The 18,288-nt window shown below is 52.1% G+C and overlaps 1 protein-coding gene across 1 annotated transcript in view; it reads right to left on the reverse strand.

The window, feature by feature from the left end:
- COL27A1 (collagen, type XXVII, alpha 1) overlaps positions 1-18,288 on the reverse strand; it is a 166,288-nt gene that overhangs the window by 95,299 nt on the left and 52,701 nt on the right. Inside the window, exons 9-15 of the mRNA XM_006890718.1 lie at positions 17,622-17,666; positions 16,976-17,029; positions 16,489-16,533; positions 12,976-13,029; positions 12,828-12,872; positions 3,496-3,549; positions 644-688 (exon numbers count right to left, since the gene is read on the reverse strand). Of these exons, the coding sequence (XP_006890780.1) occupies positions 644-688; positions 3,496-3,549; positions 12,828-12,872; positions 12,976-13,029; positions 16,489-16,533; positions 16,976-17,029; positions 17,622-17,666 (342 nt within the window). The remainder of the gene's footprint in view (positions 1-643; positions 689-3,495; positions 3,550-12,827; positions 12,873-12,975; positions 13,030-16,488; positions 16,534-16,975; positions 17,030-17,621; positions 17,667-18,288) is intronic.

An 18,288-nucleotide genomic window follows, 5' to 3' on the forward strand; every position in this document is an offset into this window, starting at 1 on the left:
CCTACCTCTCTCCATATATGCTGTGCTCAGTCCTGGGCATTTCAGGAAGTGATAACAATAGTTACTATTACATTTCTCACAAATTGAACACTTACTAAGTGCCAGTCCTTGTGCCAAGGATTGTACATGGAATTCCCCATCGAATCTTCTACTCTAAGCCCTCCATTTTACAGATGAAGCAATGGAGACTTACAAAAGGAAGTGATTTAATCTAGGTTACACAGCAGAGCTGTGACTTGAACCCAGGAAGTCTGGCTCTAAAGTCAGTGCTCACAGGACTGGCCAAAGTGGCCCAGAGCCTCAGCATCTGTCAGTCACTTCCTCACCTGTGGGTTGGCCATGCCATCACCCATCCAGACCTCCTCGCAGAGCAACGAGCCAGCAGCAGATGCAGAAGGACATCTGCAGCCTCCCGCTCTCATCTACTGGTGAGGAAGTAGGCTCAGAGAAGGCAAGCAGCCTAACAGAGGCCACACAGCAGCCGTTCCTGCCTCAGCTCTCTGCCAAGACCAGGCTGGCTCCCTGAGCCTCTTCTGGGGTTTGAGCAAAGAGAAGGCTTTTCCATTTGCCCTGCAGGACCAGCTGTTTGCTCACATGCCCAAGTTCCAGCCCAGCACCCTTGTCCACATGTCTGTGTACTTACAAGGAGGCCGGGGACGCCGGGGGGCCCTGGCAGGCCCAAATCTCCCTGTAAACAGAAAGAAACCAAGGTGGTTACTGCCTGCACAGTGACTGAGCTTTGCTTTGTCTTCCTCTAGGGTCCCTCTCTTTACATCACCCTCCACACAAGCAGCTGGCAGGACCTTAGGGAGCTGACTGGACCTCATTCCTGACTACAGGCTCTGAGAGACCATCCTGAGTCTGACCTTCAAGCCTTTGGGGTCTGTTTGAATCTCAGGCCTGCAGCTCACCACCATAGGCCCCTCAGCAGACCTAGAATCCTCCCACATCCCCTGGAGCACAGAGACCAGCAGCTCAGTGGTCAGCTCCACACAGGTCACATCGTAAACCACAGAGGCGCCGTAAGTTTGGACAAAACTTTCACCCACTCAGCCACCAGCTCTACACGTGTGAAAATGAGAGATCAGGCACTCCCATCCACTACCTTCCAATTGCAAATCTGAAGAATGGACAGAACCTCAGTCCAGAAGTTCATGGTGTCGATACCAGGACGGTGATACCATGGAGGATGGTTGACCTTAACAATTTTATTTCACCCTCATTTTGGAGATGAGAAACCAAAAGGTTATAATGGCCTATGCAGGTCACACACAAGCAAATAGTTTAATGGTGAAGACAACAGACACCAATCCGTCTCTTTTCCTATTTGCACTCACCCACTCCAAGCCCTCAGGTGACCCCTTCCAGGGCCTCCAAAACGCAAAGGAGAGTTCCCGTGTGGACTCGGAGGCAGTTCTAAGCCCCGGTCTACCACTACGGCAGCGAGTGGCAGCGGGCAAGTCGATTTACCCCTTTGAGCCTCAGCCACTTCTTTCTATAAACAGGCTCTTCGTTGCTCAATCACACTGACATGGACAAAGACAGGGCAGCCTGGGTCAAGTTCAGAATGCAGCTGTGTGACTAAGTACAGGGACTCTAGAAATCACAATTACCAGTGAGGACTGTCAACATCCTCCCCAGGGACTTGTCTTCCAACTCGTCTATCAGGCTCCACGAAGAAGACAAAATTAGAAACAAAACAACAACCACAAGAACCTCCACACCCTCTGTCATCCAAGCTGCTTCTGACTCTCAACGACCCTGTAGGGCAGAACAGAACTGCCCAGGGGGTTCCACGGCTGTAAATCTTGAAGAAATCTGACTGTTTAAATCTTTCTGCCACGGAACGGCTGGTGGGTTCAAACCACGGCTGACCTTCTGATCAGCAGCCAAATTCTTTAGCCATTATGCCACCGGGGGCGGGGAGGGGAGGGGGGTAGGAAAGACTCTCAGCTTTAAAAGGAGGAAGGCGAAGTGGTGCAATCCTGAAATGTGCAGCAGCTAGCCAGAAGGCTCTAATCCACCAGTCGCTCCACAGGAGAAGGCCTGGCAATCTGTTCCTGTAACAATTAGAGTCTAGAAAACCCTACAGGGCAGTTCTCTTGTGTGATGGGGTCACCATGAATCAGGACGGACTCCATGACACAGCGCAAGGCTCAGAGAAGGAAGTGCTGGGACAAGGCCACTCAGCAACCCTGAGGCACAGCTGGGACCAGATGTCAGGGGTCTAGTCCTTTGTTCTTCCAGATTGTGAGTATAAAGATACACCAGCTTTCCTCCTAAAGAATGCTATCATTCAATGTTGTAAAGGTTAATCTAGAAATGATAGCGGATAGGATCAGAGTTCCCACCTCTACATCTCTGCCCACACCCTTCTCTCTCTCTGGAAGGTCCTCTCACCCCTTATTCATTTCAGTTCCACGCCACCTTCCCCAGGAGCTGTCTCTGCTACCACAGCACTGGAGACCTCCTTGCCCCCCTCCATCAAAATGTGCCTTATACTATGGATTATAGAGAGACCTCCCGTCAACTCCTCAAGGCAGGGACTGTGCCCCATTATCTGGCAATAACCCCACACACTGAACACTGGTGTGGGCTGAGCATCTTTCCTGCCTTCTCTCACTTCATTCTTACGGCGTCTCTGAGGCTTGTGTCTGACCCCCCAATAGCACTCAGAGGGGAACTGATTCACCCAAGCTCACAGGCCTGGTAAGTGGGGCAGCACTACTCAAACTCAGACCCACCTGATTCTGAGCTCAGGGCTGCAGTCCGCAGGTGAGCCTGGTGGTCAGCCCCAGCTGGGACAGGCTCCAGGAGGGGACTCAAGAGCATTTACATAAGTGAACAACTAAGATGAGGGGCTGATGGGACTGGCAGCCAGCAGTCAGTTTTATAGGAAGCATAGAATGAGAAGCCTGATCTCCCCCAATTAGAGAGAGAAAGGAGAAATGACAGGTGGACCAAGGGGAAGGGTCTGTGCCCCTTCGGTGGAAAGCAGACATCTTCTTCTGGCCCAGCCTGGAGCCTGACGTGAAAAGGAAAGACAGCTCCCAGGGCAGGTTGACCCAGCTCCTCTATGGAACAGCGTCTGGGCCTCCAATTATTTACAAACTCTATAAACACGGCTGTGGTAGAAACTCCTTTAGAACCCAGCTCTTCTCTCTCCACAGGGCCTGCAAATCATCTGCTTTTCCAGGCGGCAGCCAGCCCATAAACATTTCTGAAGCTTTCTAAGATGGCGACAGGGAACCAGGAGTCTTCCGAAGACTTGGGGACGGAGCACAGTCCAGGGGTCGGGGGTCTACGAGGGGCCTATGAAGCACATGCAGGAGATGGAAGCACGGGTTTCAGAGAGCCCTTCCCATTTGTCCAAAAGTATCCAGTTATTCATGGTGGGGGGTTGGGATTTACCCCAGATCTGTCTGATTGCAAGCCTCAGACTCCTTAAACCTACTGTGTGTTAGGTCTGGATCTCTTTAGACTTGAAATACTCACAGGGTTTCCATCCAGTCCAGGAGGGCCTCTTTCCCCAAAGTCTCCAGGAAACCCCTAAGGTCATGAGAGAGAACAAGTATTTGTAGGTGAGAGTTTGTACCTGTAGGACACCTTTGATCTAGACCCCCGGTGGGAACACAGGACAATGGCCAAGCAGTCTCACTCCCTTGGTTCTGGAATCCTAGCAGTCGGTGGCTCTGCAGTTACTCCGTCTGATCTCCAAGGAAAGGCAGCAAGGCCCTATCTCCCACCATCGCCAACTAACATCCCCAAAACAGAGCATCAGGGTTGCCTGAGGCTGAGTTTCTGTCCTGGAAGGAAAATGGCGTTTGGTTCCCCAGCATGGAGCCAAATGCCAACCCTCCTATCTGGGACCTGGCCAGAGAAATGTAGCAAGAGAGGGAAGAACTGGGGTCAGGGAGCAGCGTGAGGCCCAGACCAGCTCCCGACTCACTGCCTGCTTTTAAGAGGCTTTGCCTCACATACTACAGGCATATTGCTAGGAGGGGCTATTCCTTGGAGAGGGACATGATGCTGGGAAGGGTGGAGGGTCAGCGAAGAAAAGAAGACTCTCAGCCAGGTGGATCGACAAGGTGACGGCTGTCATGGGCTCTTAGCGTGTCAGGAAGTGTGAAGATGGCACAGGATAGGACAGGGCTCAGATCTATTATTCATAGGGTTGCTAGGAGTTGTCCTCAATGCGATGGCACCTAACAACAACAATAACATGGGCCTCAGTTTCCCCACTAGTCATATGTGGAAGGAATATATGGCATTGTCTAGGCTGGCCTTTCTATGTTGCTTAGTGGGAATAAGTACTGTTCAAAAGTCACCCTGTTCAGTCAAACTCCGCATTTTACAGAAAAAGAAAGTGAGGCTCTGCAAGGGAAGGTGACGAGGTCTCACATGGTCACATGACTAGTGAGCAGCACCACCGACCCGACAGTGAGGATTCAGTAGCCCGGAGGAGGCTGAGCCACCCGCCGGCCCAGGCCCTCTCAGCCCGCCCTGACCCCCACTCTGGGGAGACAGGCAGCTGGAAAAACATCAGCTGTGGGGACGCCTCCAGGGTGTGGGGGGAGGAGGAAGCTGCTCCATTCCTACTTCAAAAGGAGAAGAAAATCCTTAGGCTTGGCGTTTGGGGAAACCCAGTCCTCCCTAACCCTCCCAGAATTCAAATTATTACTTTTCCAGGGAAATTTAATAAAAAACAAAGCACTTGTTTTTTTTCAGACCAAGGGACTGTCTGTGCTGTTCAAACAATAAAGATTCTCCGTGGAAGCCCTAAAGTCATCCTAAAACAGAACAAGAGTCCATATTAACTAGTGAAAACCATCTGTCTTGAGCAGTTTACTGTATGTATATGTGTATGTGGGACCAAATTGATAACAGCACCTTGAAAAATTAGATAGGAACTTAGAGGGAAGTTCGCATTAACGAAGGAGAAAAACTCAGGAAAGGAAGGCAAAAATGGTTGCACAGTTTGCTGTGTATATTCTCAACAACAACAAAATACATAAAATTTAGGAAAAGGAAGATTCCTTATGATGGATCGTTGTGTTTCTCGTGCCTGGGGAGCTATGCTGTTAACTCAAAGGCGTCATTTCTCTGGTGGTTCAAATCCACTAGTGGCTCCAAGGGGGACAGATGGGCGATCTCTTCCTATGTCATTTACATCCCCCTGAAAACCCGCTGGAGGGTCAGCTATGAGTCAGTTCAGACCCACGGCAATGAGTAATGAGTTTATTCAACCAAGAGGCCAAATCTGAAAACAAAACCCAAATGAATTATTTCGGTTTACACTAACTGAGCAAACTCAAAATCCTGTCCATTGCATCAAGTCAAGTCCAACTACAGCAATGCTAGAGAACTTTAGCAATGATACAGAACTATAGCAACATTACAGAACTACAGCAATGCTACAGAACTGCAGCAATGCCACAGAACTGCAGCAATGCCACAGAACTGCCCTAGAGGGTTCCCCCGCGTGTACACTTTATGGAAGCAGAGGAACACATCTTTCTTCTGAGACGTGGCTAGTGGGTTTGATCTGCCAAACTTTCAGTTAACAGCTGAGTGTTTTAACCACTGTGTCAGGAATTTCGGCTAAGCAAAAAGATCTTGAAATGTGTGTGGACCCAGACTATTGGTCTTCCCCTGCCCAGAAATCCTCCTTCCTTCCAAGCTTTCCTCTTCCAGGGAGCCCTCCTGGGTCAGAAGGGCAAGGACTGATATTCACGCACAGAGGGTACGGCTTCATTCAGACACTGGGGGATATGAGGATATAATAATGACGAGACCAAGCTGGTTACTTCACAAGTGAACTGTCCCTTGATCCTGACAACCTCCCTTGAGGGGAAGTAATGAGTCTAATTTAACAAGTGGGGATAATCCCTGGGGGAAAAGGTCGTGTAGCCACAGTCACAAGGAAAACATGTGGCAGAAGAGCACCCCGGTCCCACCTCTCTGTCCTCTGTCCTGTTTGCATGAAGTGTCCACTGGCAAGGTCTGGCATGCAGAGAAACTGCCCGAATGAGCACCTAATTGATCCGAGACAGGGTGTGCACGCATGTGCATGTCTATGTGCAGAACCGTCTCCCTGCCATGTCTTGAAAGCCTATCTCACCCTACTCAAGCTTCCTGGGAGGTCTCCCTGGCAAATTTCAGCCTTAAGTCAATCTCTCTCACCTTCCAGAATGGAACTTATTCATCAGCCAGGTAGACTGTGGTCAAGAGAACCTTGCAAAGGCACAGAGATCCCACCTCTGACTTTAGAGATTGGGGAAGCCCTGGCAGGGGAGGAGGGCAAATTCTTCAGTGGACAGGGAGAATTGCTATCAGTGGGCACTCATCCAACATGGCCCACAAGGGGCAGAACCTGAGTAGCCCAAGCTGTACCCTCCAGGAAACCTCTAGAGAGCATTTCTACCCCTCACCTTCAGCTGGTGGCTAACTCTGGACCAGTCTGTTTCTCTCCAGCCTTCAGTGGACATTCTATGCTGCTCAGATAGGGACGTGAGATCTCCAAGTGCCCTTTCAGCTGAGCCCAACCCTTAGACAAGGCCTGTGAAGTGGGAGACTCTCCCTAGACACAGGAATACCACTTTGTTTGGACCTCCCAGACACCCAACTGGCTGCAATGTCCAATATATTCAGGCCCAGTGGCCACGAGGCAGCTTTCAAAGCCATGGGTCCTCATTCAAAGGCTGCTCTAAACTTGTTCATGGACACCTCTCAGACCCAGCTGTGAGCTAGCCTTCCCTGGGAGGTTTTAGACCAAAACATTGTGATGCCACTGCTAGCTCTACCACTAGCAGGCATCTGTGCGCCTCAGTTTTCCCTGCTGTACAATGGGGAGAGTACAATGATGAGTTGCGATAACACTCAGAGGAAGCCCTTGCTGGCACACAGTCAACAATCAGAACTTGGTGCCCATATCTAAGTAGAAGGAAGGAAGCAGCCATGAGAGCAGTCAAAGCCCTAAAACATTGTTTTCAGAAGAAGAAAATGCAGCCCTCATATAGGCCAATGGAAGATGAGGGTGGTGGTAGCAGCAACAGAGGCAGCAAACTCTAGAACAGAACTCCCAATAGTTCAATGAGATGGATCCGTTACCGTTTCCATGTTGTTGTTGTGCACTGTAGAGTCAGAGCCGACTCAGAGATGACCCCCCAACGGGTTCTCAGAAGCAGTAAATCGCATGGGAGGAGACTGACCGTTCTTCTCCTGCAGAGCAGCTGGTGGATTCGAACCAGTGGCTCTGCAGGAGGAGTAGTGATGGGGAAACAGACTGAGAGAGGTTAGGGAACTTATCCAAAGTCACAGAGTTATAAAAGAGCAGGGCTGGGATTTGAACCCAAGCAATCTTACTCTAGACTCTGTTTTCTTACCTGTCACTAGTCACTGAAAGAATGAACAAGAGCAAATCTGGGGTCCCTCAAAGGGCTCCCCAGAAGTGTGGGCAAAGACACAAAGGAGGGTGCATTACAGATGCTGAGGACTGCCCTGCTTGGGCATGCTGAGGGGCCTTGAGCACCCACTCCTGTCTCAGACTTTGGTCCCCTTCCGGTGGAATGGTGAAGCAAATCCAGAGTTTAGAACTGAGGGCACAAAGGGTGAGGCAAGGCAGGAGCTTTAAGAGTGCCAGGACAACCCTAGCTGGGCCTCCAGGAGCTCTGAGGACAGTCAGCATCTCAGCAGGGCAACGGAGGTTCAGAGAAGTCAACCAGCATCTCATGAGCTTGCCCTGACCCTCCATTACCTAGTGGGGTATCTCATTTCCAGTGCTCAACCCAGGGCCTCCAATGCTTGGAACCTCTCTCTGGTGTCTCAGGGGAGGCCTCTGCCAAGCTGGAGCCCTGTCTGCTTCCCTCTGTCTGGCTGTGCCTGCCTGTGCAAGGCAACCACACGGCATGCACATCCAGCCCGAGCAGGGGAGAGACCTTCCTCTGCAGGCCCACCTCCTGGCTACAGCGGGCCAGCCCCGGGAATGAGCTCAACTCCCTGCTGGGGCCTCAGCCACGTGGTTTCTCATCTTCCCCAGGTCTGCGCTCCTCTGGGAACTGAACGTCTTGTGCTCTGAGCAGGATAAGGCTCAGGAGGAGAGAGATCAAGGCTGAAGGAAGAGACTCCACATTCTCTTGGCCACAGCAACTCTGAGGAATAGAGCCCAGGACAAGGAATAGAGCCCAGGCCAAGGACAGTCCTGCTCACCACATCCAGCCAGGACCCCGAGGGCTGGAGAAAGCCTCTGAAGCCTGTCATCTGCTCCTCTGCCTCCAGGCATCATCTGCCTCATCTGTCTGCCCAGAAGGTGGAAATAGGGAAGGGAAAGCAAGAACACTTGGAATCGAAAGTCTTCCTAAGTGAGGTCTCTAAGGCTCAGCTTTTCAGGTTGCAAAGTGATTGTTCTGCCCAACTCGCCTCGTAAGAAAGAGACTAGGGAAATGCACTGTTCACAACCCAGTGCTCCGTAAACACTACTGTGCCACACGTCTGCTCGGAGAGCACTTGATAACTTCTGGAAAGAACCTAGAAAGGCCTCAGAGGCCTCCTCATGTCTAAATTCTCTGAAGTCAGAAGTTCTGCACGAGTCTAACCTGCATCCTTCCTCCTACACTGGAAACAGCTCATAGTCTTTCCATGTGCACCCCAAATGCGCTGGCATGAAAAGACTCCTTAAGCTTCCCCAGCATCTTCCTCTCACAACACTGAGCAAGTTTTTACTCAACTCTTGAAATTCACTAGGAAATCCTCCCAAGAAAAGTCAAAGAAAACAGGCAGGTGGGGGTGCCTCTGGGACTCCAGGGTCACCAGCAGACCTGGGGACGGTTCTAGCTCACATTGGGCACTCTCAGTACTGCACTCCCCCCCCAGTCACAGGATCACCACAGTGATGCACTTCTGCCTCAGTTTCCCCATTCAGAAACATGAAATCTCTGTCATTTTCTCCCTGTTGCTTACGATCTGGGAACTGGAGAGTCCTGAGCTGGAAACTCTGTGTCACCCTGGATGAACTGTGTGGCCCCAGATAAGTCCCAGTCCTCCGGAACCAGAGTTGGTTCCTTCCAGCTCAGGACTGCCCACCTTACTCACTACACGGGACCAGCCTTAGCAGGCCTGACTCAGCCATGAAAGAAGTGACAGCCAGCCTTGCCTGGAATCCCTAGTGAGCAAAGGTTGTGAGTTGAAGTCCTGATTCTGGCACCAACTTGCTGTGTGATTTTGGACAAGTTACCTGCCCTCTCCAGGCACTGTCTGCTTATCTATCTGACACACGGGTCTGTCCAGCATCACTAAGGTTCCTGCAGCAGTTATGTCCTGACTTCTAATTCCCACTGCTTCTTTCTTGGTTTCTATCAGCCAAAACTTCATACACTTTCTTACCAAACAAGGTACCGAGGGAGCCATGTGCACAGGCCTGAAGTTGAGCCTCCAGGGAGACACTGACTGCAGCCGAATCCTCCCCAGCCCCACCAGAAATGAGGGCAGCTGCAATCTGGCACGGGGAAAGTCAGCTCATTCTCTTGACATTTCCTCTTGCTAATAAGTGCCTAGATGTCTCCCCGGCCCAAAGCTCTGACCAGGATAAAAAGCCACTTATGAAAGGAGCCCCAAACTCCACCAGCAGACTTAAGGGGACAGGAGCACTGGCAGCAGGGGGGTGGCCCTGAAGAACCCTCTAGGAGTTTGTGGGCAGAGAGGTGGGAAGGGCAGGGTGGTCTCAGAGAGCCTGGAAGGGGCAGAGACAAAACCATATGGACTTGGACAATGTGGAGTTCCAGTAAACATATGAAATCATCTCTGGTGCAAACCAACTAGCTGGCCAGGGCAGCTGGCCCAGAGCCGAGGGTATTTTCACAGCCCCCAGGGGTACTGCTTGGCCATCAGGCTGTTTAGCTGAGCTTTCCTCCCACCCACACCTTATACCTCAGTGCCAGGGAACACCCAGGCATGGAGGCCAGGACTGAATGTCTGGGAGTTAAAGGCACTAACTACCACACAAAAAGCAGAGAGGAGACCTCAGTGATGAGCTTCAAGCCCCAGCGAGGTCGTGGAGGACTGAGCATCTCAGTCTTGGTTTCCTCTTCTGAAAATCAAGATAGGCAATCTCCCCTCCCTAGATTATTGGAATGGCCACATGTGGGTGAAAGCACCAAAGAGGGCCTCAGCCAGGGTTGCTTCACTCACTTAAAGAGGTCTCAGAGTTATGACCATACTGTGCTTCCCCTTTCTATCTTGTTTCTTGGCTGTCTCCTTCTCTAAACTTCCATAACTGAGACTTTTGTCTGTTTTGTGTACAGGCATCCCCAGCACCTGTCATATAATAGGTGCACAGGAAATTTTGGTGACATTAAAATGAATGCGCCATCTCAGTGGGAAGATGCTTCCAGTCCCCAGAATCGATGCTGACTTCTTGGCCATTAAGAAGCCCCGTCTCTTGACTCTAAAGAGAAAACGACACACGATAGATAGAAGGTGGATGAAAGAGAGGCACCATGAAAGACAGCTGATACGGAGGGACCTAATGAGGGCATAGTCCTTTCTACGTCAGGCTGGAGAAGAAGCCAGGGCAGACCCAGAGTGCTGTGGTTCTACGTCTCTGTGAAGGAGAAACTCACTGTGGCTGGGGAAGAAATGCACTGTGTGGTCTGAACAGAGTGAAGCTTTAGACAGAACTGTCTCTCAAGATTGGCAGGGGAGTGCTGCTTTCTTGAATCTTCCACGAGCCTACTCTCAGGCAAGGGAGCAATGAGGTTGTAAAGACAGAGTGGATGTTAACTGAGGTCCTTCAGTAAACAGCCAAATGCCATCACTTCTCAGAGAGAAGCAGACTTGTCGTCTGCTATAGGACTGGGAAACTCAGAGAGGGATTCGGCTTCCCTGACACCACCTAGCGAATCAGCAGTAGGCATAGTGCTAGAACCTAGGCCTCTTGACACGAGGTTAAGGTTCTTCTAGGACTATCTATTTTGGTCTAGATACTCTCCAAAGTAAAGATCAAAACATATAGCAAAACATCCTCTCTTCTTGTCCTAAAGCATTCTTAAAGAGTAAAGTGTTTCTTCTAACAGTTTTTGTTGATTAAGCATTTCCTACACTCCAGGATCCCCAGACATAGTTCCACTGACTCCTTATAGCCGTCCAATGAGGCAGTAGCCATTGTGGCAGGCAGCCTTCAAGATGGCCCCCCATGACCCCCACAACTCCTGGAGTCTAAGGCATTGTGTTGCCCTCCATCCATGCTGTACCAGGGTTGAGCTGAATGGCCAAGAAAATTCAGCAGAAGTGATGACATGTCTTCCAAAGCTACGTCTTACAAGGAATTGCAAAGTGTGCAATGTCTCCTCACTCTCACTCTAGAATCATTTGTGTTGGGGAAGACAGCCAGCCTGTCCTGACCAGGGACAGCTCTAAGGAGAGGCCCACATGGTGAGGATCTGACTCCTCCTGCTAGCAGCCATGTGAGTGAGCCTTCTCGCCCCAAACAAGCCTTTCGATCGCTGCAGCCCAGCCAACATCTTGAGTGCAGCCTCATGAGAACTCCGGAGCCAGAACCCAACAGCTAACTCAACCCTGATCTCTGACCCTCACAAACGGCATGAGGTCATAAATGTTTGTTTCAAGTCACTAAATTGTGTGGCAATCTGTTCAGCAGAAACAATAACGAATAGCTAACCAAAGGAAGTGGCATGGAGGCTCGAGTCACCCACAGGGGACCGGCCTGGAAGAAAGGAGGCTGCAGGTTGGCAGTGGGACCTTGGACACATTGCTCGTCCTCTGAGCCTCAGCTACCTCTTCTGAATAATGAGAAGAATGACTTTCCTACTAGGCCAAGTCTAGCAAACCCATGTTTTCCTTACCACTAAGCAGAGATTCACAAAGAACCTCTGGTGGTCTAGCAGTTAAGGAGTTGTGCTGCCAACCCAAAGGTAGGGGGTTCGAATGCACCAGAGGCTCCAAAGTAGAAAGACGGGCAATATCTTTCCGTGTGATTTACAGTCTCTGAAAACCCACTGGAGAGTCAGCTATGGGTAGGTTCTGATTCAATGGCACAAACAACAACAGAGGCTCAGGCTAGAACTGGTGGTGGAGTGCACAGGGAATTGTGCTGTTAACCCAGAGACCATGCCTCTCAAGCAGTTCAGATCCACCCGTGGCTCCACAGGAGAGAGATGGGCCATCTCTTCCAATGTCTTCAAAACCCAACAGAGGGTCAAATTAGTTGCTTCTAACTCTATGGCAATGAGTTGAATTGACAGACCCACAGAGGTGGTCTCCAATCACCTAATGAGTTTGAACGTTGGCTCTGTTCGCTCATTATGAAACGTTGGGCAAGTTTTCTTTTACTCGATTTGAAAGTCAGGTTCAAAACTGGCCTGGGGGCTACCTCTGAGTCATTGTTGGGATAACCCTGTACCTGCCAACACATCCCACTGCCCTTTGGCCTGTGTGTGAAGGAGCTGAGCATCAAGACAATATGGAGGCTGAGTCCTAGAGCACAAATTATCCTCCAGTCCTAGCAGGCGTATGGACACAATCTTTCAGACAGAACCCCTCCCAACACCCCCCCCCAACACACACACAGCCACACTGCAGAGCTGTTGCCATCCAGAGGGAGGCCAAACTAGAGAGTCTAGGAGCCCTGGATGTCCCCAAGCCCAACTGGGAGCAGCTCCTAATCATTCTGTCAGCAGGACATGTGGCCCAAACAGCCCCACATTCAAAGCAGAGAAGCAGAAGATGCCCAGGCCACAGGCGGGTGGGGAGCGAGGCTGGTGTGAGGTCAGTCCACCCATAGAGTCTGCGTAATAGACACGGAAAATCTTTACCGGCCTACCCATCTTGCCCCTCTTGCCAGGAACGCCAGGTGGACCCTGTAGGGGGAGAGAGAGGGAAGAGGTCAAGCCTGGGCTCAAGGAGGACACAGCAGGATGAGGGACAGTGGGCAAGTGGACTAAGAAGAGAAAGCACACTTACTCGCTCTCCATCGGACCCTGGCAGGCCGAAGAGTCCTGGGAGCCCGATGTAGCCCTAGGAAAGAGCAGATGGGGGGTCAGAGGGGATGAGCGGTGGGGTGTGGCCTGCCCCACCCATCCTCACCCACCCCTCAGAGCCCCCTCCCTCCGGCTCCTCTTCCTTGCAGGTGACTCCGGTGGCTCCAGTGGCTCCTCGATGACATAGGCCTTGAGGCAAGTGTATATGCCCATGGACTGCATGGTGCTGGCTTCCACGATGTAGTCCAAAGGCACATACCCTCACGCCAGGGAAGGGCGCGGGCGCGTCGGGGGGAGACCCGCCCGTGCCGGTGGCTCCAGGACCTGTGGGAAGGAAGCTCTCGGCTGGGTTAAACTCTACAATGGCACCAGGTCCTGGCCACCCCGAGGGATGCTCATGACGGGCAGTGGCCTCTGCAATGGCTTCTCCTGGATCTCACCAGCCTTGAATACACACCCAGGACTGGCTTAAATCTATCCCAGGGCAGCAGCAAGAACAGTTGCCACCCAGGCATACTGATGTCGTGTCAGGCATGGTGCCAGGACTCTATGTGTGTGACAGCACCAAAGACACATGAGGACCTTGGAGATTGGCTGTCATGCCCTCAGGGCACAGATGAGGAATATGGGGACAAAGCAGCATGCCTAGTCAGCACTGGGCTAATGGTCAGCTTAGGTCCAGCTGACTCCAAGGCCACCAGGAGCTCTTTATCACCACACGGCTGTGTTCTCCCTGTTTTCCCCGCATCCAGCCTTTACCCCTCTGTGCCTTCCTCTGGAACATCCTTCAAGACTGCAGAGCTGAATGCATCGATGCTCAGCTCTAATATTATTCCCTCTGATAAGACATCCCTGATGCCTCAGCCAGTATAACCACCTCCAACATCCAGCACCAGGTTTGCATCTCAGTTGGCAGCATCTGGATTTAATGCGCAAGCTCAGTTCACTAACTCAGCTGTGAGCCAGGAGACGGGGCCCTGGTGATCTGCCTCCCAACGTGCAGTCACTGGAAGCTGTCTGGAGCTCAGTTCTACTCCAGCATATCTGAGGTCACCATGACCAACTCAACGCAACTGGTTGAGTAGCATCTACTACTTTCTCCCAAGAGCTTTCTATCATGACCCATTAACCTGGGAACTTCTCTACGGCAGGGGTCCAGCCCGGGGTTTCCACCCAGAATGGTGCTCCCTAGACATCTGTGGTGTGATTTAAGAAGACATTCCAGCAAGTGACTCGACAGCACATAACAACAACAACAAGGTGGGCCTGATCCAAGCCATGGTATTTTCAAGTGCTATCTATGCAACTGAAACCTGAATCATAAATAAGGATGTTAGAAGACTTCTGAGTTGTGGTGTTGAAGAGGCCTGCATATCCCATGGACTGCCCAAAGAACAAGTAAGTCTCTCTTGGAAGAAGTGTAATCAGGGCACTCCTTTGAGGCAAGGCTGGTGAAACCTCATCTCACATACTTTGGGCATGTCGCCAGGAGTGACCAGTCGCTGGGAAAAAAAGGTATCACGCTGGGAACAGGGAAAACTCAGAGAAAGACGTCAAAAATGATGAACTGACAGTGTCACAGTGGAGTCAAGTGTATCAGAGATCATGAGGGTGGCACAGGAGGGCAGAGGCTCATATCTGTTGCTCAGAGGGTCACTATGAGTCACAGTCAAGGCGATGGCGACAACAACAGAACAAAAGCGGGTTTTTATGGGATGCAAATGATATGCCAGGTCTGGTTCTCAGTGACGTTTAAATAATTTACGGCATCCTCCTCTCTCCCCTACAAAGAGAACATTTAGGCCCAGGGAAGTGAAGTGACCTATTCACACGGCTGGAATGTGGGTGAATGATACAGCCTCCCACAAACAAGAAGCAAGGGAGGTTCACAAAAGATCGTCCCTCCCTGGGCGGTCAAGAGGTCTCCAAGCCTCACGTCCACTATGATCAGTATCCACATTCTTAATGAGCGACCATTCACTGACCCTTCAAAGCAGGACTCATGGCCCAGACTGAAAGGCTCATCTAGTTAACTAGCAGCAGAGCAGGTCCCAAATCAGTTGTTTTGATGCCAGAGCCTGTGTTCTGCCCACTTCACAATCAGAGCCCAGCAAGGGCAGGGCAGGGAGGGAAACATGTGCAAGTGGCTGGCTCACCCTTGGTGCCCAAGGACTCTGAAAGTTGCAGGAGATGGAAGCGGGGGGTGGTGCGGGAGAGAGTCACCTCGACCCCACATGTGGCCTCAAGATGCCGCCAGCCTAGCAAACTCCACACAGCCCCAGATGTCATCATCAGCATGTGCCCTCTTCCCCTCCTCCCTGCTGGGACCTCTTAGGGTGAAAAGAACTTGTCCCTGGGCTCCGCCGGGACCATGGCCTGAGGAAGTATCAGGATAAAAGAAGGGAGGCCCAGCCTCCTAGGATCCTCCTTAGCCCTGCACAGCCTAATAACACCCCGGCCATTCTGCCCTCCCGTCCATTCCCTATGCCCTCTCCCCACCCCAGCCACTGTCCTCACAGCAGCTTGTCTGCTCTTGCAATTACGGCTCAATCTGTAACCATTATGGCCTCTCCCTCCCACAGGGCATAAAGAACCGTGGCTCACACATGACCTGCCTCAGTGACCCACTCAGTGAGGAGCTGCGTAATTCAGGAGAACTTTCTAAGCGTTCCTGAGTGGCAGTAGCCAAGCCTCAGGACACCTTAGCCCCCATCCCAGTTCCATACAATACATGCAAGATGAACTAGGGCCATCAGGTCCCATCTGGGAAGGCAGTTCCTTCCTGTGTGTAGAAGAGAGGACTCCACCCAAGCATGTTTTAGGCTTCTGAGCATCATTTATCCCTACTGAATTCACCTGGAACCTTCTTTACCTCCCCACCAGCCATCTGAGAGCACTCCCTCAGCAGTACTTGCTTCCAATACCCTTGCCATCCTATAACCAAGCTGGAGGTAAAAATGTATATCACGACATGGTAAAAACTGAAAGCAAAGCTGCTGGTTCCTCAAGACTTGTTCCCTGTGGGTCCAGAAGGACAGGGAGAGCTGAAGGTCATCAGTTTCCAGGCCTGAGAAGCATTTACCTCCCAGGCACCATTGCCCGCCAAGAAGGTGGCTTCCCTTATGCTCAGTCAAAAGCAAGAAGGGGCCCTGGAGGATTCCAATCACAGGCTGTGGAGGAAGCCCGGGTACTGGTCCCTGAGTCATCTGGGATGAGCTGCAAACACCCGGTTGGGTGCAGCTGGACCATGGCTGAGCCTTCAGCAGAGCCTTCTTGGCTGAGACTTTCAAGCCACAGAACCAAGATGCCTTGCCTGGCTCAAGGGTCCTCATCACCTGGCCCTTTACAGAGAGTACCATTGGGAGGACCTTCTCTCCAGTCCACCTAAGAGGCCACAGTGAAGGACTCAGAGATCGGACCTTCCAGCAGGCCTGGCTAAAGCAACAGGTACTACCACTCAGGGCCCACGTGTATGTCATTTGCCAAAGCCACTTACCCGGCTGCCTTTGGGGCCTGGGTCTCCTACTGGTCCAGGTAATCCCTGGAACACAAAAGACAGGGGGAGGGACACATGGAGACACTATCAGTGACCCACATGCATTCTGTCTCCTTTGAACCTCAGTTGCCTCTGTCCAACGGGAGTGTGCCAATGTATGGGATTTCTGGCCATGTCCCCACTGTCCCCAGGTCCTAGCCCAGTGAGGCAGTACATGACAAAGTGTTTCCCAAGCATTCTTTTCCCCCTTCAATATATGCAACACTAAAGAATGATTTTGTAAAACACTATAAAACATGGAAAGTCTTCCAGTCATTCCTTTCAACACCTCCCAAGAGAGGCCTCCCTGGGGCAGCCTCCTGATCAGTATGTTCCTTGGGACCCACCTGGTGGGCACAGCCCCTTGGCCCTCCCTCTGCCTGGGGGAACCCGTGGCCATCTCCACACCACTATGGCCACCAGAGCTTCCAGAAGCCATATACTGCACCTGCCTGCCAGGGTAACCTTTGGCCCCTGGGCTGCCTTCAGGTCCCGGCTGCCCCTGGAAAGGAACAGAGAGAAGCATGAGGGAAGGAGAGGTCCTACTCAGTCCCAAGCCTAGGGGGTGGGGGAAAGGGGTCTGGGGCTTACAATGGACAAAGAGGAGCAGGAATGTGAGATGAAAGAGAGGAAAGGGAAGCCAGGGCCCCCAAGCCCACCTCTCTGGCAAACCAGTCAGACCAGCTCTGAGGGACAAACCCCCTCTGCTTGCAGCCCAGGAATAAGGAGGCACTGAGGGCCTGGCCGGCTCTCCCACACTGGCAGGGGCTGCTGTTTGACTTGGGCCCGGGCAGCCAAAATTCCTACAAACCCCGTGGCGGCGTGTATAATATACCCTAACATCGCCCGGAACAGGCCAGCTATTCATGGATCTAACCGGAGCTGAGTGGCTCATGCCAATACCAGGCAGGCGCCGAGTCCGGCCCTTTCAGGCAGATGTGGTTGCAAGAGAAGTGGGGTGTGGTGGGGGCCCCCAGCGGGACAGGAGGCAGGACAGCCTGGCCTGGGGCTCGTTCACTTGGAGCAGGGCCCAGAGAGGAGGCCAGGGCTGGAGGAGGCACAACAAGCAGGGTGTGGCTCAGGAAGGCCCTCACCTGTTCTCCGGGGTGCCCTGCTGGTCCAGGATAGCCCTTGAGGCCCTGTGGGGAAGGAAAGTCACATCAGGCCGGCAAGACATCTGGGGCTGCAGACTGCAGAGGCCCAGCCTCCCTGTGTGCCTGAAGTCGGTGACACAGCCAGCATCTTGGTACATGCTTACAAACTGGATGCACGGAATGAGTGAGAATTAGCAAAACGAGGGCTTTCCTCTCAGCTACCACTGGTGGTCAGGCTGGAGGACCTGGACGGGAGGCTGCGCTGTGCACACAGGGTGTGGGAGCCGGGCTAGAACAGCTGTCAGAGCGAGAGCTGAGACAGAGTGTGCCGTCTCCTGGCCGTCCTTCCCGCGTCCCGAGAGAAGGCGAGCCTGTCGGCAGTGTCAGTGGGGACTTATGACTGGATGGATGGAATGAACAGGACGTCAGGCCCGGGGCATGATGTCTAGCCTTTGTGTGACGCTGGGTTCCCTCCACTGTCAGGACCTGTCTCTCCTCACAAAGCCCCGCTCAGGAAAGATCTCACATACTGACCAAACATGTTAACCAAAATAGCTGCCTCCCTTCCTCCCAACAAGCCCAGCTCCAGCTCCAGTCCCCCCAGGAGGAAGAGGCCATCACAATGTCTGATTGAGACGCTCCGGCAATGCTCTGCACCCACATTCGC

This window comes from Elephantulus edwardii, unplaced genomic scaffold, assembly GCF_000299155.1.
Source record: "Elephantulus edwardii isolate Elephantulus edwardi_28Jun2011 unplaced genomic scaffold, EleEdw1.0 scaffold00092, whole genome shotgun sequence".
NCBI classification, from domain to species: domain Eukaryota; kingdom Metazoa; phylum Chordata; class Mammalia; order Macroscelidea; family Macroscelididae; genus Elephantulus; species Elephantulus edwardii.